Source organism: Cervus elaphus, chromosome 5 (assembly GCF_910594005.1).
Source record: "Cervus elaphus chromosome 5, mCerEla1.1, whole genome shotgun sequence".
Taxonomy (NCBI): domain Eukaryota; kingdom Metazoa; phylum Chordata; class Mammalia; order Artiodactyla; family Cervidae; genus Cervus; species Cervus elaphus.
Genome location: NC_057819.1, coordinates 11,717,697 through 11,740,351, shown reverse-complemented (window position 1 = coordinate 11,740,351; position 22,655 = coordinate 11,717,697). Strand labels below are relative to the sequence as shown.

At 53.1% G+C, this 22,655-nt stretch overlaps 1 protein-coding gene and 1 long non-coding RNA gene across 7 annotated transcripts in view; one reads left to right on the top strand and one right to left on the bottom strand.

The window, feature by feature from the left end:
• Window positions 1-5,323: 5,323 nt before the first annotated feature.
• On the bottom strand, window positions 5,324-9,179 carry LOC122693831. 6 transcript variants are annotated; one of them, XR_006341023.1, is made up of 3 exons: window positions 9,020-9,179; window positions 6,938-7,317; window positions 5,324-6,807 (listed from the first exon to the last, which is right to left on the bottom strand). It is a non-coding gene; the product is annotated as an uncharacterized LOC122693831 (long non-coding RNA). The 6 variants fall into 6 exon arrangements; XR_006341019.1 differs by lacking the exon at window positions 5,324-6,807 and adding an exon at window positions 8,119-8,173 and having other exon boundaries at window positions 6,932-7,317; XR_006341020.1 differs by lacking the exon at window positions 5,324-6,807 and having other exon boundaries at window positions 6,932-7,317.
• Window positions 8,745-22,655, top strand: part of DTX1 (deltex E3 ubiquitin ligase 1) — a 38,953-nt gene continuing 25,042 nt past the window's right edge. The window contains exons 1-2 of the mRNA XM_043901713.1: window positions 8,745-8,922; window positions 9,421-10,439. Coding sequence (XP_043757648.1) covers window positions 10,181-10,439 — 259 coding nt within the window. The 5' untranslated portion in view covers window positions 8,745-8,922; window positions 9,421-10,180. The remainder of the gene's footprint in view (window positions 8,923-9,420; window positions 10,440-22,655) is intronic.

Sequence of the window (22,655 nt, the reverse complement as noted above, 5' to 3'; positions counted from 1 at the left end):
CTCATAATGAGAAGAATGAAATCTGTCTCCCTTGCCCGTGGGATACTTAAACAAGACAATAAACGTGAAAAGGCTTGGCAAGTGTCCTATAAATGAGGACTGAATTTTCCAACCCATTTCAGCATACCCTTGACCTCTCTTTCTGACTTTTAGCTTTTTTGAGAGCCCCTCCTCCTCCTTCTTCCTCCCACCCCCCTCCTTGCTGGGGAGATCTCCACGGTCTTCCCCTGCAGACTCAGCTTTGAGAACAGCAGGTGACAGTCCCAGTGTCAGAGGGCTGGCCAGAGCCTGGGCTGGGAGGCCATGGGACAGAACCAGATTGTCTCATCAGAGAGGACAATGGCTGGTGGTGGCTACTTCCTCCTCTGCAACTAGGCTGCTCTACCTGACTAAGTAGGGTCTCCCAGAAAGCCTGTTAAGTGTTAAGGGCACTGGGCAAGCCAAGAACACTACACCTGCAAAGGAGACCCAAGCGTACTTCTTCCTACACATTCAAGCATGATTATAAAGCTTGAGTGCGGGCATGCTCAGTTGCCTCGTCGTATCCAACTCTTTGCAATCCTACGTAAGGTAGCCTGCCAGGCTCCTCTGTCCATGGGACTTTCCAAGCAAGAATACTGGAGTGGCTGCCATCTCCTTCTCCAGGGGCTCTTCCTGACTCAGGGATTGAATCTGGCCTCCTGCATTGCAGGCGGATTCTTTACCCACTGACCCACCTGGGAAGACCAAACTCAGTCGTGTGCGATTCTTTGTGACCCCATCGACCGCAGCACTCCACGCTTCCCTGTCCTTCACTATCTCCCAGAGTTTGCTCAAACTCATGTCCATTCAGTCAGCGATGCCATCTAACCGTCTCATCCTCTGTCGCCCCCTTCTCCTCCTGCTCTCAGTCTTGCCCAGCATCAGGGGCTTTTTCAGTGAGTCAGTTCTTCTCATCAGGTGGCCAAAGTATTGGAGCTTCAACTTCAGCATCAATCCTTCCATTGAATATTCAGGGTTGATTTTCTTTAGGATTGACTGGTTTGATCTTGCTTCTGACAAAGTGTGGCCCACTGGAGAAGGGAATGACAAATCACTTCAGTATTCTTGCCTCGAGAACCCCATGAACAGTATGAAAAGGCAAAAAATGGAATATTGCTCAGCCTTAAAAAGGAAGGAGATTCTGATGCATGCTACAAGGAGCAAGAATCCTGAGGAAATCATGCTAAGTGAAATAAGCCAGTCACAGAAAGACATACTATATAATATCATCTATATGACGTATCTAAAGTAGTCAGATTCATAGAGACAGAAAGTAAAATGGTGATAGCTGGTGGCTGGGAGTAGGGAGGGGTGGGGAATTGTTTACTGGGTATAAAGTTTCAGTTTGGCAAGATAAAAACATTCTGGGATCTGTTGAACACCATTTGGATATGCTTAACACGACTAAACTGTACACTTACAAGTGGGTAAGATGATAAATTTTCTGTTGTGCTTTTTTACCACAATAAAAGTAAATTAAAATGAATTACCTGGAAATCCTTCGGCATTAGAACAATAGCTGGACAATGGGCACCAGGGGGCGCTATGCTCCCGTTTCATTTCACGGCCCTCTCGGCCCTTTCCACTCAGTGGAGCCAGCTGACGGTTTCTAGCGGAAGGGGGCGGGGCGGGGGGAATGCCCTAGGATCCTGGAGAAAGTTAAGAGCATCTCTCTCCTCCCCGCCTTTGCCAGATACACCAGCCCAGCAGAAGCCCCAGGGCTGCATGGCACCCCCATCACATGCCGGCCCACAGCCGACTCAACCCCGCGGTTTCTCTGGGTCTCTTCCCTCTTTGCTGGAGAGACCGCCGGTCCTGAATAGAGTGCGTCCACCTTGCCTAGCTGCCCGCCAGTCTTCAGATTGCCCAGGGGCTGGAGAAGACCAAGAGGTGTAAGAACTCACATGCCCCCAGGTTACCCAAAGATAAGGGAACACAGAAATTGACATGGGTCAGAGACCTCCTATTCCTGGTGCAGAGACTTCCCAGTCAACCAGCCCTGGGGTTTGCCCACTCACCTGCTCACTGTGTATGTCATAACCTCCTGGGGGTCTGAGTCTCCTTATCTGTAAAATCTATGTTAATACCCAGGAGGCTGGGAAGAAGTTAATAAAAATCCCTGAGGCTTAGAAAAGCGCTCAACCAATGGGCTAATTACCATTCCTTGTCCTGTATCTGATGCTGGCCTGATCTCCCATCGCCTACCTCTCGACTTTGCACTTATTACTTAAGGATCCTTTCCTGAAGAAACTCGCATCATGATCCTCTGGACCAGACAGGGTCAGTGATTTAACCAGGCAGGACTCACTGTGTTGCAATGAATGGAAACCCATTGAGACTACCTCAAGGAAATGAAAGTGCCTCATGGAATCCAAGAAAAAATAAAATCAAATCAAACAGCAAAGTGCTGAGAAGAGCAGACCCAGGATCTGGGCTCTTTGGGGACCCTGAACCATCTTCTCCCCAAAGTCTGCTTTATTCATCTCCTCCACACAGGACATGTCCCCCCATGCCCTGCCACCAGCCCACGGGCCCTGCTGCTATTCCTAGAGCATGCCAGGCACACTCCCACCTCAGGGCCTTTGCACCCTTGTTGCCCTCTGCCTAGGACATCCTAGCTCTCTCCTATGGGTCGCTACCTCCCTGCTTCTAGTCTTGGCTCAGTCTTCCACCACCAGCATGCTTCAGCCCCTCTCCTGCTTTCTTGCTTTTTTTCTTTAACCTAAGTTCACAAAAAATAAAGAGAGGGGTAATTATAATCCTTCATTTATAGCCCACTCTCATCAGCATTTAATTATTTTTTAAATTTTAATTATTTATTTGGCTGCACCAGGTCTTACTTAGCATGTGGGATCTAGTTCCCTGACCATGGATTGAACCCCAGGTCCCCCGAATTGGGAGCACAGAGTCTTTTAACTGCTGGGCCACCAGGGAAGTCCCAGTGTTTAATTACTAAATTTAATTATGTAAAACCCCGCCCGAATCCAAACAAAAGCTACAGTCTTGACAATAACCTACATCTAACCAGATGGTTCTCCCTCCCACCATAATCCCCTCACCATAGTCTTCATCCTGAATCCTTTAGTTATTCTTCCCTTGTTTCCTTCTTATAGTTCATTATTGCATATGTGTGTATATATTTTTAGTTGCTTTCAACTCAATAGAAAGGATTTGGTGTTTATGTAACAGGGCGTTTTTCGTGGGATATTCGACCTCAGATATTCATCCACATTGCGATGTATTATGGCTGTAGTTCCTATGTTTTGACTGCCAAGTAGTACTTCGCAGTGGGAATTTATTCATCTGCTCTCCCATAGATGGGCACGTGGGTGTGTCCCAGTTTTGGCCACTGTGGACAGCACCCCTGTGAATATCCTTCCATGTAATTCCTGGTGTAGATGGGCAAGCATTTCTCCATGGTTTATACTTTGGTGTAGAATTGCTGGGTCATAGGATACGGACATGCTCAGCTTTGGGAGAGAAAGCCAGAGTAAATTCCACATTGTGAATTGGTTGCACCGATTCACATCCCCACCAGACGTGTTAAGAAGGCTTTCTTTTTCTCTACAGTGCTTACACTTTCTGATATACCATGTATTTTACTTATGTCTTTGTTTACCACCTATCTCTGCCCTCCACCCCGCTAGAAGGTCAGCACCAGGAGGGCAGAGATTTTTTAATTCTTTGGTTCACTATTACATTCCCAGTGCCTGGATCAGTGTGTAGCACATAGTAGATGCTCAATAAACATCTTCTGGTTGGATGAACAAGTCGATGGCCCCAAACAAGAGCTGAGAGCTCCTATGATGTATTATCAGTCCAATTACGTGGGGATGGGCTGATTTCACCCTCTCTCTCTCACTCCAATCCAGGAAAGGACCACTGGCCAAGAAGTACTGATGCCGGGACCCCCAGACCAATTAAGTCAGAGTTCCTGAGGGTGGGGCTTGGGACATAGATAGTTTTTAAGCACCTCACGCCCACCCCTGGAGATTCTCCCTTGCAAATAGAGTGAGACCCAGAGCTCAAAGGGAAGCCGTTCATCTCACCCAGAGATGCTCAGGCCCAGTGCAAGTCCCACTGGACCCGAATTTCAGGGTGAGACTCAGGAATCTGCAACCTCATGATCTGGACACATAGCCATCAGAGCAGGTCCCACCCAGGCCTCGGTGCCTGTGGATGCTCCTCGCCCACCAGGGCCAGCTGTGATGTTCCGGTTCCGGCATTTTTCTAACTCTACCTCCAGTTCTCAGCAGGTAGTGAATGGCCTTTTATCACTTGCCACCCTACTCACGTCCTGCAGCCCCGAGGTAGTCTCCTGTTTTCAGTAGAATGCTCTGAGTTCCAGGGGCCCTGTTTCAGTTCCCAAGACATCTACAGAGTCTTTCTTGCTCTGTTTCTTTTTTCCCACTTAAACTTTTCCCCTTACTGCTGAGGGAAAGGCCACAGCTGGTCCACGGGCCAGGATGTAGGGAGCCGGACAGAAGAATTCAGAAGGGCCTTAACTCACTTGGCTCCTTGGGGTGAAGGGGAGGGCTGACATCTGCCTCCCAGGGCTCATGCCCCAATTGTACATGACGTTGGTATGGTCTTCAGGGTCACCCATCTTGTTCTGTGTCCCACAGAACAATTCCCACACCTTCACTTCCCACTCCAGGGGATTTAGCCCAGCACTGGGCACCCAGTAGTTGCTCAGTAAAGTCTGGTTACTTTCAGACTCTTTCATACACAATTTGAATTGTATTAAATTCCCTTCAGGGACTTCCTTGGTGCTCCTGTGGTTAAGAATCCACTTGTCAATCAATATAGGGGTGCTAAGTCACTTCAGTTGTGTCCAACTCTTTGTGACCCTATGGACTGTAGTCTGCCAGGCTCATCTGTCCATGGGATTCTCCAGGCAAGAATACTGGAATGGGTTACCATGCCCTCCTTCACGGGGTCTTCCCAACCCAGGGATCAAACCCGTGTCTCTTACGTCTCCTGTATCGGCAGGCGGATTCTTCACCACTAGAGCAATGGGTTCAATCCCTGATCCGGGAATATCCCACATGCCGCAGGGCAACTAAGCCTGTGTGCCACAACTACTGAGCCCGCACTCCGGAGCCAGCAACTACCGAAGCCCAAGCACCCTAGAGCTCCCATGAGAGAAGCCACCGCCAGGAGAAGCCCGAGCAGCAAAATGAACAGTAGCCCCCACTCACCACAACTAGAGAAAGCCCACACACAGCAATGAAGACCCAGCACAGCAAGGAAGACCCGAAAAGAAGTAAATAAATTTTTTAAAAGTTTGTTTTAAAAAAACCTCCCTTCAGTAACTTCCATGGCTCTCAGGATAAAAACCTCAAACCCATGCTAGGCCCTGCGTGGGGACCTTGCCCACCTCGACTTGCCCCAGGCTCACCCCTGATCCATTCTCAGTGGTCACTCCAGCTTCCTCTCTCTGCTGCTTTAATACACCAAACTCTTTCCCACCTCTGGGCCTTTGCACATCCCCGCTCCTCCGCCCACTGGCTTATCCACACTACCACTGTGGATCCTTTGGCGAGTAGCTGAAATGTCACCTCCTCTGAGAAGCCCTCCCTGAATCCCTAGACCTCGTTGGACCCCTGTTAGAGGCCCTCATAATATCCTGAACTTCTTCATAGCTCTTGCAAAGTTTTGCAATCATACTTAAAATGATTCTTTGATTCATGGCTCACACGGCCACTAGACCCTGAGAAATAGAAGAGCCAGAACCATGTTGTTTGGGTTACCTCCTGTGTCTCCCTGCATAGCCTAGTGCCTGGCTTAAGCGCTGGGCTCAGTATATTTTGGACACATAAATGAGTGGCTAGATGGATGGAGGGATGGTAGGTAGAGAAAGGGAGGGTACTTATCCAGCTGAACACATAAATGAGTAGATGAATGAATGAATGGATAGATGGATGGATGGATATGAGAACAAAACATAAGTCATTTCTTTCTGCCATCTTTCCATGCTGCTATAATAGTGCACATGAATGTCCTTAAGAACATTGATAATGCTGAGAAGAAAGACAAACTCCAGGTTCATTTAGGCCATGCTCCGAAGTCATCATCTGGCTTCTAATTGTTGCTTGTTTGTAGTGGAAGACTTTCCTTGAAAGGTTTATATGATTTCTATTGTGACAATGAAGCATGGCTACACAGGTGAATTGGAAATCATTGATGATCATAGAGCAAGAACATCATTGCGAAACTCACGCAGGTTAAGTAAGTGTGATTAGCCTTGAATTTGACGTATCACTCAAAGATCTAGAGAAGTGACAGAATCATCTTCTTTCATCTCATTGCACCGATGACCTAAGCTAGTATCATGGCTGCAAGGAAGTGAAACAGAAACACACAGAAGAGAAAATCCTGGGATTCTTCTATGAGGGGTGTCATTCCTACACACAATACATTTTAAAAAGAGTTCATGATGGACTGCGTTTGTTCTATTGGCTCCTCCACTGGTGTCTGAGCCATCTCCCCAGTGGATTGTGAGCTCCATGAAGGTCAAATTCTTTTCCCCTCTTTGTAATTTCTTTCTCCCAGGATGGTGGGGGAGCCAGGCTCTGTACTCCGGCTGCTCCACAGCCCAGTTGAGAGGGCCCACCGTGAGGGCCATGCTGCCTTCAGCTGGATGCTGAACAAACACCACGGCAGCACTGGTGGTGTAGGAGGTGCAAAAGCATTTTGGATTCAAATCCCAGCTCTGCCACTCACTCCCTGGGGGAACTTGGACAAGTCGCTTTGAGCTCCAGGAGATTTTTTTTTTTTTTCCATCTGTAAAATGAAGACAATATTACCTACCTTGTAGGACAATTGTGAAGGGGAGTGGGCATTACATAAGCGCCTTGGCACATAATAGACACTCAATAAATGACAATGCTTATGTAATAAACACCAGCCATACCACACAAGGGTGAATAAGACACAGTCCCTTATCTCAAGGATGTCTCACTCAAGCAGGGACAGATTCCACTGAAGTGGCTTGTTGCAATAAAGGGTGTCCTTTCAAGGTATATGCGATGTAATGCAGAAGATGGGATGAGTTCAGGGAAGGCTTCTCGGAGGAGATGACCTTCAGTCAGACATTAAATAGCATCGTACAGTCTGGAGTCTTGAGTTCTTCTTTCCAACTTGCTGCTAAATTTCTGGGTGACCTTGAGCCAGCTTCTTCTCCACTCTGAGATCCCCAGGCCCCCTCTGTAATATAAGGTTGTTCAGCATCAGCTCCAAATCTTATGGGTCACAGCCTCCCTTGAGAAGAATCTGCAGAAAGCCAGAGCCCTTCTAGGAAAAAAAAAAAGCACAGACATGTAAGTCTGTAATGGGAGGACAGGAGAGCCATCAGCGGACCCTAGGCTACAACTCCAGGGCTCAGCCATCCCGTTGGCACAGTAGCACCTCAGAGCTGGCCCTGCCCTCAAACACAGCCTCTGTCTTTAGTCTGTGGAGGCACAAGCAAACAATCATGATCCGATCTGGAAAAGCCCCCCAAGCACTGGACAGCAGGAGACAGCAGGGCCCTGGGGAGCTGGCGGGGGTGGGGGGGTGGGGAGGTCACTCCGGCTGGCTGGGGAACCAGAGTTCCGTTCTGGGAAAGCTCCCCTGAGCCGTCTGCCCTTGACCTTGCCTAGTTTATCACCATCTGCCCTGGAGAGGAAGAGGAGCGTGGGCTGCTCTGGGCAGGCTCCCAAACAGGCCGCTGACCCCCGTCTGCCACCCAGGCTGGAGTTCCCGGACGCATCCTTCATCTTCCCTAATCTAAACACCCGCAGGCCCCGCGTGGTCCATCCCCGCCCCCCCCCCACCCCCCACCCCCCACCGCCCAGATGTTGTGTTCTCAGTTGCATCCAGCTTGCTGGACAAGGGAGAGCTGGCCCTCCCATTAACACTTGAGCTGCTGAGGCCACCTGCCTCCCTGTCCATCCAGCCTGCCCTTGCCTAGCGTTTATTGAGCACCTGTTGTTGGCAGGCATCCCTGAATGAGACGACAGAGGACCTACCCTTACCTTCCTTCGAGGTCTCTGCCTCCTGGCCTAGGTCCCCCCACTCTCCTGAAGGCAAGATGTTCTTGCTACCCCCACTTACCTGGAGCGGGTTAGTTGTCTTGGGGGAAGCTGGCTCTGGGCTGGCTAATTGGGTACTGGGAGGAGAATCAGCTCTGAGTGGTGTCTGAGCATTGCTCTAAGCGGCTGTGTGATCCTGGGCTTATTGCTTACCCTCTCTGCGCCTCAGTGGGCCCATATGTACACTTCAGATTTCATGATTCCCTCTGCCAGCCCCTCCTCCCTCCCCTCCCCCAGAAGAGTGGAAGGAGAAAAGAAGCCTACCCTAGAACGCTTTAAGATCTTTCTTTAAACAACCTCTGGATCCTAATACATTCCTTAGAGCATTTATTGAGCATCTATTGTGTACCAGGCCCTGGACTGGGCAACTGGAACGTAAAAATGATTCAGATTCAAGCAGGTGACCAAATGGACACCCCACTCCATGGCCTGAATCCTGCTGGGGTCAGGGAGCCTCCGGGGGTCCCAGGTGGGCCTAGCCCAGGATACAGGGCGCCCGAGGACTCGCGTGTCAGCGCCGGCGGTGCTTAGGGCCGCGATCTGTCTCCTCCCCTTCCTCCTTCTCCGCCCCCTCCCCCTTCCCTCCCCTGAGCGCAGCGACGGCCGCCTCCCACCCGCGGGATCCCGGCGTCCGGCCGCCGGCTCACGCGTCCGTCGGTCGGTTGGGTAGTCTGTCCGCGCGCGGAGAGCCCAGCGCCCCGCCGCGCGGCCAGGGAGGGAAAGGGCGCGGAGGCGGGACCGCGGCTCCCTCCCACTCCGGGGGGAGCCCAGGAGGCGGCGGTGCTGAAGCGTGAGCCGGAGAAGGAGGCAGAACCGGGGAGAGGCGGTGAGAGCGCGGGGTGCCCAGGGACCCCACCCCCGGCTCCTTCGGGAGGCCCGCGCGCGCTTTGGGGAGGTCTGGCCTGGGGGCGGAGGGTTGTTACCCGCAGGGCGGGAGGCAAAGGCGATCCTGCTCCCGGCTTCGCCTGCTCGGTGACGCGACCCCTGAGGGGCCCTGGGCCGCGCCTGCAGCGCCGCGCATCCTGGCACCTCCCGGCGCATCCCGCATCCCTTGGCCGGGAGCGGGGAGGGGGAGCGCTCAGGTTGCTGAGGAGGGGGCGCCGCAGGCGAGGGGTCTTGGAAAATCGCGCCGCCAGCCCCAGCCCTCCCTTGAGGCCTGCCCCAAGGGAGCGCGACCGGGCGACCCCCTTTAGCCCCCCTCGCTGCCCGCCCCCCCATCGGTTCCCCATTGTTCTCAGCCCGTCGCTCTCCCGGGGAAGGGGGGAGGGGGTGCCGCGCTCTGGTCTTAAAGGGCCCTCTCCCTCCCCTTCTTGTCTCCTGGCAGGTGGCGAGCGCGAGTGGGGTGGGGCGTGCCCACGGGCCCCCGCCCCCCTCGTCCCCCAGCCCAGCTCGGGAGCCGCAGCCCGGATCGGGGCCGGGAGTAACCGCCGCACCCCTCCCCCGTGCGTTCTTCGAGCCACCGGGGCCTTCCAGGACGCCGTGGACCTGGGTGGGGGGGTGGACAACGGGGACAGGGACGCCCCCTTCAGCGGGAGCCGTCGGGGGGCGGGGGGGGCGGACCTGAGACAAGGCCAGCAGCCCCCCTGGAGCCAGGCGCAGGGTCTGCGAGCGCAGAGGGCCGGCAGGGCGCTGCGGAGAAGGCAGGCTGGGGCCCGGCCTCCTCCGGGGGTGACAGGCCCTGCCGCGGCCAGTAGGAACGGGGGGACCAGCAGGAAAGAGCCCGGACCTAGAGTAGAGGCGGCTGCCTCACCCCCTCGTCTGAGCCTGGAGGGAGCCCGGGATTGAGAGCACCGTTTCCCCCTCCTAAGAAAGACACTTGCCAGAACACACCTAACCGGAGACAGCTCTGAGGGGAAGGGATCTTGGAGCCTGGAACATTCCCCCCCACCCCCAGCCCGGAACACTCCTGTAACTGAGGCCTGCGGGCCTGAGAGGGGCCGGGAGGACGTAAAGGAGGCCGGACAGTCCTTGCTGCCCTCCCTGGAGTGAGAGGAAGCTCCCCTCCACCCCTGCCGCCAGCTCCCAGGCCCAGGAGGAGCTGGGTAGGGAAGAAGGGGGTCCTGGCCCCTCCGGCGGCAGCGGCCATGTCACGGCCAGGCCAGGGAGTGATGATGCCGGTGAACGGGCTGGGCTTCCCACCGCAGAACGTGGCCCGGGTGGTGGTGTGGGAGTGGCTGAATGAACACAGCCGCTGGCGGCCCTACACGGCCACCGTGTGCCACCACATTGAGAACGTGCTCAAGGAGGATGCCCGGGGCTCCGTGGTCCTGGGACAAGTGGACGCCCAGCTGGTGCCCTACATCATTGACCTTCAGTCCATGCACCAGTTTCGCCAGGACACAGGTGAGTGGACTCGCGGCCCTCCCCTCCCCACCACTGCCACCATCACCATCGTGGCAGGATGCTGAAATGCCCCCAGCCTCCCTGAAGAGGGAACCCAGAACTGCAGAAGGCCCACCTGCTGCTCCAACCCCCTCCCCCTAAACGGGTCAGTCTAGCCTAGTCCAGTTGAAGACCTGGCTTCCCATCCAGCCTCTTATGTAGGGCTGCGGATGAGTTACATCGCTTCTGTGAGCCTCAGGTTCCCCCTCTGCAAAATGGATGGGCCAGTGTCTCTCACAGCTGTGTGAGGGTTAAATAAAACTGTGCTCACTGAGCACAGAGCCTAGAAGATCATTAGCGTTCAATCATCAGAGTGAAAGGGCTTTTCGTGCACTTCCTCAACTGATAGTTTTTCAACCACTACGGTCAGTCTTACCATGTTCGTGGTAGTCCTGGTAGTAGTAGCTGTCCCATTTTACAGATGAAGAAACTGAGTCTCACAGAAGCTGAGCGATTTAAACTCAGAGCTGAGATCTAAGCCCAGACAATGGGTTTCCAGAGCTGAAACTCTTAACCAGAATCTCATATTGGCTCTGAGAGCTGGTGTTGTTGGGAAGATGTAGTGGTGGTTGCAACGATGGGGGCAGTTGAGGGGGGTTGGTGGTGGCAGTTGAGGGGGGTTGGTGGTGTTAATGGTGGAAGGGTGGTAATGATGGAGGAAATAGTGTTGGTGGTGATGTCACTGGTTGTAGTGATTGTGAAACTGGTGGTGGTGGTGATGGTTGTGTTGGTGGTGGTCTTGGAGTGGTGTGATGGGGTGGTCATGGTCGAGAGAATGAGGCTGATGGCAGTCTTGGTGTTGTGTGATAGGTGATGATGGTGATAAAAATGAGGATGTGATTAAAAACAGCATTTGTTTGCCATCACTGTGGAGACCTGCCTGAGTCATTGTTGCCTGGTGGTCTGTATGAAAAGCTTGGTGGGCAGTGATGGATGGCAAGGTCCTGCCTCTTAGAAGCTGCCAAGAATCCTTGACATGATCACCCTCAGGAATCCAGTGATGGAGGTTTGAGGGAGCTACAATGACTTCCTAGATGATAGAACTGCATGTAACAGCCTTAGGGATAATAGAACACATTCCATCTCTCTAGAGCTTATACTGTCCAATATGGTAGCCACTAAGCCCTTGTGGCTATTGAAATTTATGTTAATTAAAATCAAATCAAATTTAAAATTTAGTTCTTTGCTCCCACTAGCCACATCCACATGCTCAGTGGCCACAGGTGTCTCGTGGCGACTATACTAGACAGCATAGGTCCAGAACACTGCCACCATCGAAGAGAGTTGAAGTGGCTAGCTCCACTCTAGAACATCGCTTGGTGCCTACTGGGTGGTCCCCACATGTGGAAGCAGGTGAATTCTTGACAAATGGTTTGTTGTGACTTTTCCATACATCTGTGTCCCCAAACTCTGGGAATTGGCAGCGGTCACTGGTGGTACAATTTGTTCATTCATGCCATCATCAACTTACCTACCTCCTGTGTGTCAGACCCCCATGCTGAGCGCTAGAATACTGTAAGGGGCAAGACCGCCAGGGTCAGGGAAATCCAATGGTTAAGACTCAGAGCTTTCACTGCCATGTTCTGGATTCAATTCTTGCAAGCTGTGTGGCACAACCAGAAAGAAATACAGCCGGGGTCCAGAGTAGAGGTCTATTTGTGGAGGGCCTATGCAGGAGACCCCTGTCTAGTTGGCAAGCACAGGAACACATTAACCACACAGATAATCAGTTGCAGGTCTCAGAACATGGAATAAACTTGGTCGAGTAGTGGTCACAGAAGGCTCATCTGAGGAAGTCAGGTTTGACTAGAAATCTAAAGAATGTTTGAGGGAAACAGCTTCCCAACAGAGGGAACAGCTAGTGCAAAGGCCCTGTGGCAGGAAGGAGCAGAGTACGTTCAGACCCATTGCATTTGGAGTGCGGTGGATGAAGGGAGGTGGTATGAGATAAGGTTGGACTGGGGGAGAATGAATACATGTGTATGTATGGCTAAGTCCCTTTGCTGAAACCATCACAGAGTTGTTAATTGGCTATATCCCAATACAAAATAAAAACCTTTAAAAAAAAAAAAAAAAAGATGAAGGTCGAGCAGGGGCTGGACATATAGCCCTGGAAAGCCATGAAAGGGGCTCTGGATTTTATCCTGAGGGTAGAAGTCACCGTCGAGCTCTTGTGCCAATCCTTCCAGAGAGGCAGAGTCCCTGATGAAGAACTGCTGGGCATCCCCTGCCCCATTCACTCTGGCTTATTCTGGAACCATCTCTGGTGGAGGGCAGGGATCTGACAAAGCATTCTACAGGTTCAGAGCTAGTGCTGGGCATGGGGAGACTTTTCCAGGGCCTGACAGGTAGTCCTCAGAAGCAGGAATTGCCCCATTTGAGGCCGCCAAGTTGGCCAGCTTGTCTATGATCCCCACACCTCTGTTCTGGGCTCCTTTTCCCTTCCCACCCCCTCACTTGGGCTCCCAACGCCCCAAACTCCCTCCATTCCCCCTTTCAGGGGCCCCTTATTCTTAATGGCATTCCTTTTATGGGTCAGCCTTGCTGGATCCCCCAGAAGTTCAGTGTCAGTCATGTTCCCACTGCCCCCTCCAGGAGCTGCTCACTCCACACCTGCCCCCTATTTGCCAGAAAAGAGAAAAAGAAAAAACCCACTCAGCCCTCCACAGGCTCCTGGGAGCCTGCCAAGACCCCCCAGCGAGGGAGGAAAGCCTGGAAACCTCTGGGGCCAGCAGGAGACCTAGGATGCCTGGATAACTGCTAGAGGGAGGGGCAAGATGTCTCCCACCAGGAGTGTTATAATGTGCTTGCCCACTTCTCCCAGGATCAATACAAAATCAAGGGAGGACATCTGGTCCTCACCCTTCATGATTCAGGGAAGAGCCTGGAGCAGCCATTGTCACCTCCCCAGACCTCAGTTTCCACATCCATGAGATGCCCAAGAGTATCGTTTTGCCAGCATGGTTGTTGAGTTGGTGGAGAGAATCACACACCTTATTTTATCCCACAGACCTTAACTAACTGATTACCCACCATGTATCCAGCATGTATTGAACACTACAGATACCTGAGAGATGAGGAGGAGATCCTAAATCTTGAAGATTGTGGCACACACACACAGAAAACAATATAAAGTTGTGTTATAAACCCAAAGCTCGCATGTATGTATTGAAATGAATACAGCCTCTCTTTAGATTTTTCTCTTTTTAATTTCTATTTTTATTTATTTACTTGGCTGCTCTGGGTCTTCATTGCAGCACATGGCATCTTTGATCTTCATTGTTGAGTCATGCGGGGTCTTTTCTTTATGGCATGTGGGATCTAGTTCCCTGATCAGGAATCGAGCCCAGGCCCTCTGCATTGGGAACGCAGAGACTTAGCCGCTAAACCACCAGGGAAGTCCCCTAGATTTTCTAATTGTAAGATTCTTGACAAATTCATTGCAGCAGAACTCTAAGTTTTTGTGGGAGGTAGCAACATGCCCCAGTGACCCTGACATTGGCACCACAGACTCTCTGATAAGGCCAGATAGAAATAGGTTAGCCTCTGTGGATCGTAACTGCCGCTGTAGCCTGACTCTGCCGCTCTAGTTTGAAAGCAGCCAGACAGTATGCAAATGAATGAATGGGTCTGTGCCTTAGTAAAACTAGTTGCAGCCACTGAAATTTGAATTTCATATCATTTTCACGGGTCATGACATATTCTTCTCCTTTCTCTCCCCCCTCTGGCCCCCATCCACCAACCATTTGAAAATTTAAGAACCGCTCAGCTCACAAGCTGTGAGAAAGCAGGCAGCCGGTGGACTGGACCAGTGGGCCGCAGTTCACCTACTCCTAATATATTCTTAGCCTGCCCATGGAGTAGGACATTGCAGATGCCATGGCATGCTCAGTGTGGCCTGTATGAAATACTCGCTTCCTGGCGTGTGCCGAGGTGTACGTGTGTGTGCACACACACAGCGCTGCCCCGCCTGTACATCATTGACACCCAAGTGCCCTGTCTCTAAGCCTGTCGTGCTGCCAGTGGAAAGAAAGCCCAGGTGTCAGGCTTGGACCACAGGGGAAGGGCCAGCCCTGGTCCCATGCGGGCTGCTGTTTGTTCAGCCGGTGCCCCGTCACCTCTCCCCTGCTGGGCTGTTTTCATCACTCGCCACGGGGGGTGAGTTTCCCTTTGAAGCCCCGCAGATCTGGAACCCACGTGGCAGGGATGCCTGGACCCTGGCGTTCCTTCCACAGGCACGTCTGCTGCGCTGTGGGTGATAATGGGCCAGCGTGGCACTGGTCCCCCATAGCTTTCCCAGTCTTCCTTTGTCTTGAGCCAACCAAACCAGAATTTCACAAATGGGAAAACCAAGGCGGAGGGGTTGGCCCAGGTGGGCAGAGCAGCTGGTGGCGGAGCTGGGTCCAGGAGCCAGAGGGGTTCTCGGAGGAAGGTGTTGGCTCCCACCAGCAGTGGGAGAAAGATGTGGGAACCCCGCCTGTCCCCCATGAGAGGTCACCTGCTGAGAGCCACTTCCCTGCTGCTGTGGAGGCAGGCAGCCACCACTGAGGGCTTCACCCAGACCCTGGATCCTTCTCTTGGTCCTCTCATGGGACAGAGATCTGAGCTAACCACTCCCCAGGCCATTTCCAGATTTCTCTCTGAGCTCACGTGGCTGGGAGTAGGGGCTGGGGGAGTGATGAACTGACAGGTGACACCCATTCTCTTCTCCCTCTGCTGCTGGGGGCACTCCTGGCCACCTTCTGCCCATTCTGTAGATGGGACAGCTGAGGCTGGGGGAGGCCAGCCTGGGGACCATCCACAACTGCTGTCCCCACAGCTCAGAGCACGGCTGTGCCTGGCACTCCCAAGCTGTCAGGCTGGAGTGACAGGTGGCGCCTGGTTTCAGCATCTCCCAAGCCAACCTCAATCCCTTCTCTGGGTAGCTGGTGCTCCACTCAGCCCGGGAGCCCTGATGGAACATCCCGTCTGAACACTGAGGCTGTCGGAGACCAGGTGGGGCTGCCCAGAGAAAGGAGCAGCCGTCACCAGGGAAAGCACCGCCAGAATTTAGACCCCTAGGCAAATTGTCTTATCGATGAAGCAAGAGAGGCCCAGAGAGGGTGTGTAACTTGCCCAAGGTAACACAGTTGATCACTCCTCTGGAACCAGGTCGCTCACACAGGCTTCAAGGATGGAGACTAAGGTTACATCCAACAAGCCTGCCGAGAGAGTCACCTCCCCGCCTCCCTGAGCGCTCTGCTGGGGCTTGTTGCCTTATTCTGTACCAAAGTAGAAACAGCCTTGTGCAACCCCAGAGGCCTCCGGGGCCGAGCTCCCTGGTTACAGAACCTCTTGGGACCTTCTCCCAGGCAACCTGAAGGGCCCCCAGGGGGCTGGGCCTGACACCAGGGGCAGGAAGGATGATATGTGTTTGGACTGGGAGGGGGTCTGTCCGCTGGTGGCTGCAGCTCCAGCTGATTCATCCAAGGGTGTCTCCCACCACCACCTGTTGCACTGCCTGCATCTCCACCCTGACGGATCCATCCTTTTGCCTCCGGCTGCTTGTCTGGCTCCTGGAGTCTCCTCTGGTACCATACATTCATCATCACTTTTATTTGATAATCACTGGTGCCTACTCAGTACCAGGCTCTGGGCTGGTTCCTTGGAACTCAGAAAGATGGACAAGACCCCTGCCAAATGGGTTTCAGAGTCTAGTCAAGGCAAAGGCAGGTACATATCATGGGAATGGCAGCCAAACTCTCAGATTCAGATATAGATCTGGATTCCAGCTTGGCCCTTTGCTGGTTGTATGACCATGGGCTAGCCCCTTAACTTCTCTGAGCCTCAGATACCTATTCTGCAAAATGGGAATAAGAATAGTCCCTACCTGAGAGGATTATTATCATGAGGATTGAATGAGATAATGTAGGTAAAAGCATAGAGAACACTACTTTGCACATAGTACTCATGTTCAAGTAGGAAAAAGATTTAAATACCTCATAGGAGAGGTACAGGTTGCCCGGCCAGATGATATGGACAGTGTGTGCCAGGGGCCTCTGAGAGGGAGGACTTCCTGGAGGAGGAGTTCTCCAAGAGTCTGTATGGTTTGAGGAACACTTTTGGCTGGAGGCAGCCCAGGCCTGAGTGGAAGACGGAGGCAATGACAGAAGCCAGGAGAGGTAGGGAGGGTAAGGGAGGCCTCTTGAGTCCCACCGGGCATGACTGGGCCTCCAGCTGTCATCCTTTAGTGGCCAGGCCCCAGGGGACCCAGAGCCACATTGCAAGACCAGCCTCATTAATCACAGGCCCTCAGAGGCCAGAGGTGAAGCCCGCTGGGCAGGGGCTGATGCAGGCCCTTCCCAACAGTCCGGCTGGGCTCCTTCCTCCCAGCCAGCAGGCATTAGCCCTCTTTATACATAGCCAAGGTGAGGTTCAGAGGGTGGAGAGCCACCTGCCCAAGCTAGGAAGACGTGGATCAGAGATTCAGATCCGGTGGCCTGCAGCGCCCACCCTGTGCCAGGCCTGATTGCCCCAGCACCTTGGACAGCGCCACCCATGGCTGGACCACTCCTGTGGGAAGTGGGGGTGAGAGATGCTGGGTCACGTCCTCCTCGTAGCATCTTCTCTCCACTGTCATGTACCCTGCCCCTGCTGCTCCCCTCTCCGTCCTTTCCTGCTCTCTCCCAACCTCCCCCCACCCCGCATCCTCATCAGTCCAAGGGAGCTGTAGAGTCTGACCTAGAGATGAGGGAGGTGGTGGAAGCTGTGATGGGGAAGTGTGGGGGCTGGAATAGGAGAGGTGATAGGGAAGGTGATGAGAGCCATGGGGGCGGGGAGGGGACAGGGAGGTGATGGGGCTATGATTGGAGCTATTAAGGGTAGGGTGGGGGGGTGTGATAAAGGGGACTGTGATGGGGAGGGTCATAGCAGCAGTCATGGAGGGAGAGCAATAGGAGTGCTGGGCGGACTGTGATGAAGGGTGGTGAAGAAGGTGATAAGGAGTGAAGGGGGAGGCATAAGGGTTCTAAAGAGGGGGTGATGGAAGACATGATGGGAGGATAATGAGGAGGGGCTAGGATGGGGAGGTGATGACCGGTCACACAGGAGCAGCCCATTCAGGCTGTGAGCAATGGGATCCTTAGGTCCTTCCCCAGGGTATGGAGGGTGCCTGGGGCCTTCCCAGGCTCCCCGCCGCCCCCCCCCATATCTGTGTCTCCCTGGGCCTCCCTCTTACTCCTACATCACACCCAGTGGTAGCCACTCCAGGACAACCTCCAGGTCCCAAGACAGCCATCACCCCCCGACCAATGAACCCACTCAGGCTCCCAGTCAATGCAGGTACCCTACCAATCCCCAGCTACCCTTGACTGATACCAGCTGAGAGCATGGGGCCCCCAATCTTGAAGTGGCTACCTCGGGGAGCCTTGTTGGTGAGGTCCAGGCTCTAAATTTCCTTCTTCGCAGCTCTCTGGTAATTGTGGGGATGGGGTAAGGATGGGAAGGGGTGCTGACTTGTGACTTTGAGTAAACCACACTATCTGCATGAGTCTTGGTTTCCTCCTCTGTAATATGGGCCCAACAACAGTCCCCATCTCATAAGAGTTTGATCAGTATTAGTTTGTTCATTCAGCAGAAACTTAATGAGCACCTACTATGGGCCAGACACTGTCCTAGGCACTAAGGAGGCAGCAGTGAGCAGGACACATACAAATGGCTGCCCTCAGAGCCCTTCTATTTTGGTAGGAGTGATGGGCCTAGTACAGGAGGCTAGACACTGAGGAGGTCGGGATGTGGGGGTGTCCTTGATTTGGGGGCCCCAGGAGCAGCCAGGCTGGAGGCTGAGTCTCCCCTGGGTCCCGTGTAGCTGCATCCTGGCTGTGCCACTCTAGCCAAGTGCCTCTCTCTGGGCTCCTCCCGTTATCCCTCTGGAGTTGCTCCAGGCTGCCGCTTCCACCTGCCCGGACGGTAGTGGCAGGCGGGTGATGGGCTATGGGAGGGAGTCTGGCACCGGGCCCTAGAGCTGAATGCCCTGAAATGCAGAACAAAGGAGGAGGCAATCAAAGGAGGCGGCACTGGCGGCCAGGACAGTCCTGCCAGCAGCTTCAGCGTAGCCACCTCTTCTGCTGATGACAAGCTGAGCTCCACCGTGACAGAGCCTTTGTCACCTCTCCCGCCGACTGCAAGTGGAGCACACCAGGGGACGCATGGGGTTCACCTGAAATGGCACCGATATGGAGCCCTCCCCAGGTTCCTCTCTTCTAGAAGGGGAACAAAGGTTCATTTATGCCAAGGTGTTAGTCACCTGGGGCCATGAAAATATGAGTCAAGGAGCCAGGGGTCAAGATCTACCTCTATGCTGTAGGTGATTTGGACCAAGTCCCTTTCTCTTTCTGGGGCCCAATTTCCCCATCTAGAAAAGAGGCTGAGAATTTGGATGCTTCCAGGGCTGGGGCAGCCAACAGAAGTGTGTGCAGTGGCTGGGAAGGCAACGGTGTTTAACTGTTGTTCTCTACTGCCTGGTACACAGTAGGTGCTCAATAAGTACTTGAAAACATGAACAGGGTGACTGTGACTCAGCTTCTGCTAACCGTTGCCAAGAAAGCCAATCTTTGTCACTGCCTCTTTGGATATTTGGGGATTTTTTTGAAATCCAGACTTGAGTGAATCCACCTCATTTTTTTTTTTTTTAATGTTTATTTATTTGGCTGTGCTGGGTCTTGGTTGTGGCACATGGGATCTTTTAGCTGCGGCATTTGAACTCCCAGCCACGGCAGGTAGGATCCAGTTCCCCGATCAGGGATCAAACCCGGGCCCCTGGATTGGGAGAGCGGAGTCTTGGCCACTGGACCTCCAGGGAAGTCCCCACCCCAATTTTTAAATGCCTGGTCATTATACTTAGAAGATGTAAATAGTGTGGTGAGCAAACAAAGTCACATCACCCTCCACTTTGCAATCTCCAGCCTAGTCATCTGTAGTACTCAGGTGGCTTCACTTGTGTGTATTTGCTCATTCGTTCACTCATTCATTCATTCATTCATTTAGCTAGCATTTTCCCAGTGCCCACCTCCCTGTGCTCCTGGCTATGGAAGGATGTTAGGGTGGCTGAAAGTCCCCCAGCCTTTGAGAGGCTTCTGGGCTGGAGAGAACAGACACCTCAACATTTAGAGCTTGTGCTCTGTACTTTAACGGCGGTTCTGCAGGTGCAAGATGCTGTGAGTCCCAAGGAGGTAGTGATTCTCCCTGAGGATGGCAGAGATTTTAAGAGGACGCTGGTTGAGCTGAACCCTGACAAGTATGCAGGAACCCAGAGAGGGACATGGAGTGGTGTGGGTGGAAGGACATTCCAGACAGAGGTAACAGCACGGGCAAATACACGGAGGCAGAGCTGTGTATGTTGTGTTCAGGGAATAACTAGGAGTTTGGTGCTGTTAGGGTGTGGGGCTGTGTAGACAGCTGGGCTTCGAAGATGAGCTAACGCACTTAGACTGATTCATTCTGAAGGGCACTAGAGAGCTACTGATGGGTGTAGATCAGGAGTAATGTGGTCAGACTTGAGTTTGTGAAAGATCCTCTGGCCGCCTTGGGCAAGAGAATGCCTTACAGGGTGTGAAGGGTGCAGATTGGGACACAGGACAGAGGCTGCTGCAGTCAGCTAGGTAAGCAGTCATGGTGGCTTGGACCAGGGTGGTGGTGATGGAAGTGAGGAGAAGTTCAAATCTGGCCGGGTTGAATCCCAGCTTAATAGCTTACATGTGTGATTTGGGGTAAATCACTTCACCTCTCTGGCATTTGTGCAAGGCAATGATAATAGTGGTACCTGTTCTGTAGAGTGTTATGTGGATTAAGCATTAACATGTAAAACACTTAGCACAGTACCTGGCACGTAGTAGGTCTTCTGTGAGTGTTTATAGTCAGGATGAAGAGGAAGATGTCAATTTCACAGATGAGAAAGTAGAGGCGTGGAAGGGACAGGGCAGTGGCCCCACAGCACTGAGCGCTCCAGGAGACAGATGACTCTCTGCTTCTTCTCTTTCCTACCCCATCATTTCCCTTTCTCAGCTGCTGCTGCTGTGCCGGGGGGTCCTGAACCTGAGTGTCTTAGAAGCCATGTGACCGGGAAGCCACACACACAGCTCATAAAGTGGGCACAGCCAGCTTGCAGCTGCCGGCAGCCTCCGGAGGGAGGGCTTTTTGAAACCAATTTAAGGGTGGTAGCCTCTCCAAATGCGCCACAGCTCTTCAGCCTCCTCCAGGCAGGGCTGGAGACCCCCTCCCTTCCCCTGCCACAGAGCTTAGGGAGACTGGGCCAGCTTCAAACGTGCAGAAACCGCTAATGGGCCGCGGCTCAGTTGACGAGTCCCCTGGGAGAGTTTGGAGGGAAACAGAACACGGCGGGAATATTGATCACAGGGAGGGAGGGGGAGTCGCCCCGGGTCCACAGACTGCAGTTCAAATCCCAGCTTAGCCACCATCCCCGGGTGGACCTCCAAATCTTCCCAAGGAGCCTCAGTTTCCCCATCTGCCAAATGGGGCTAACTACGGTGCACAAAACCTCTCAGGCTCTTTCAAGGGCTGATCGGTACACATCAGCTCTTAGCACAATAGCTGGCGTTCAATAAACCAGGATGGCTCTCGCTGTCGATGTCAGGGAGTTGGCCAGCCACTCAGATAATCAGTCGAGGCATCAGGGAGGCAGCTGCTATTCCAGAAGGCCGTATAACAGCTTGGGTCTGAACGTCAGCTGTGTCCCTTACTTGCTGTGTAAACCTCCATGCCTCAGTCCCCTCCCCTGGAACACAGGCTGGTAAGAGTAGGGCAGTGAAGGGGACAGCTGGCGTCGAGCAACCCGGGGTGGGTTCCTACTGGATCACTTCCTTGCAGATGACCTCAGGGGTTCCTAAGCCTCTCTGTGCCTCCTTTTCCTCACCTCTAAAACGGGATGGTGAATTTCCTGGTGGTCCAGTGGTTAGGACTTGCGACTTTCATTAGCCCGGGTTCAATCCCTGGTCAGGGAGCTAAGATCCTGCAAGCCGTGGGGCTCGGCCAAAACAAACTTTTTTGTAAATAAATAAAATTAACTGGGATGGTAATATCCCGACCTCATAGGGCCATTGTGAGGATTAAATGAGTTATGAGCCTGGCCACAAAAGTGTATTCTCCGAGTGTGAATGTTACTATGGTGACTTCTGGGTTGGTGGAGGATTCAGTGAACTATCTCATCAGGCCCAGCATCCACTGGGTGTTGAACTCATGCTTAACCCGCTGCCCCCCACCCCCCGCTCTGTCATAGACCTCAGTCGGCAGTGGGATTCCCCCCCCTCCCCGCCACCTGACAGGATGTCCCATGACTGCCTCCCACAGGCCCCCTCTTCCCGTCAGGGTCTGGGTGCCCCTAAACTGAGGTCACTTCCCTCCGGGAAGCCACCCCCAGAGGGAGGGGCTCATTGCTGGGCCTTGGGACTGGCCCAGCCCAGAGTAGAACCCTTTGGAGGCTAGAGGGACAGACAGGAGGGCTTAGAACCTCCCCCCCGCCCCACCCCACTCTCTACAGAGTCAGCTTTTTCTTAAAGCCAAAATCTGGGGGCTGAGACACCCACACACCCCACCTTCAGGCAGGGGGGTCAGATCAGGACCACGTTCTCCAGGCAGAAGCCTCTCACAATGGCGAAACAACGGAGCACAAACAGGTAGTGAGTTCCCATCGCTGGAGCTGTCCTAAACTGGACTCTCAGTTGGCTGAGTTAAGCCAGCCTTAGAACCAGTCTAACCTGGCTTTTTCTTTACTCCATGAATAAGGTGTCATTCCCCAAGTCTCCCAAGATTTCACTTCTCTGGGATCTCAGTTGTGTTCTGTAAAACAGGAACAATTCTAGTTCTTCCCTGGAAGGAACCATATGGGGATAAAATGAGTTAGTGCAAAGAAGGTGTTGAACTCATCCTCTGGCACACAGTGGGGACTCAGTCAACATTAGCTTTATTGTTATGGCCGTAGCTGCTGGCTACCCCCACTGCCTCCCCTCTCTGCTCCTCCCTGTCTCTTGGCCTGGCTTTCTGGTTCTCCCCGACTGTCCATGACTGCCTCTGCCTCTGGGCTTCAGGATTCTGTTTCTTTATGTCTCTTTGCCCCCGACTCTGCTGTGTCTACCTTTGCACGTCCCATTTTGATCTCGGCCCTCAGTGCACGTATGTTTCTCC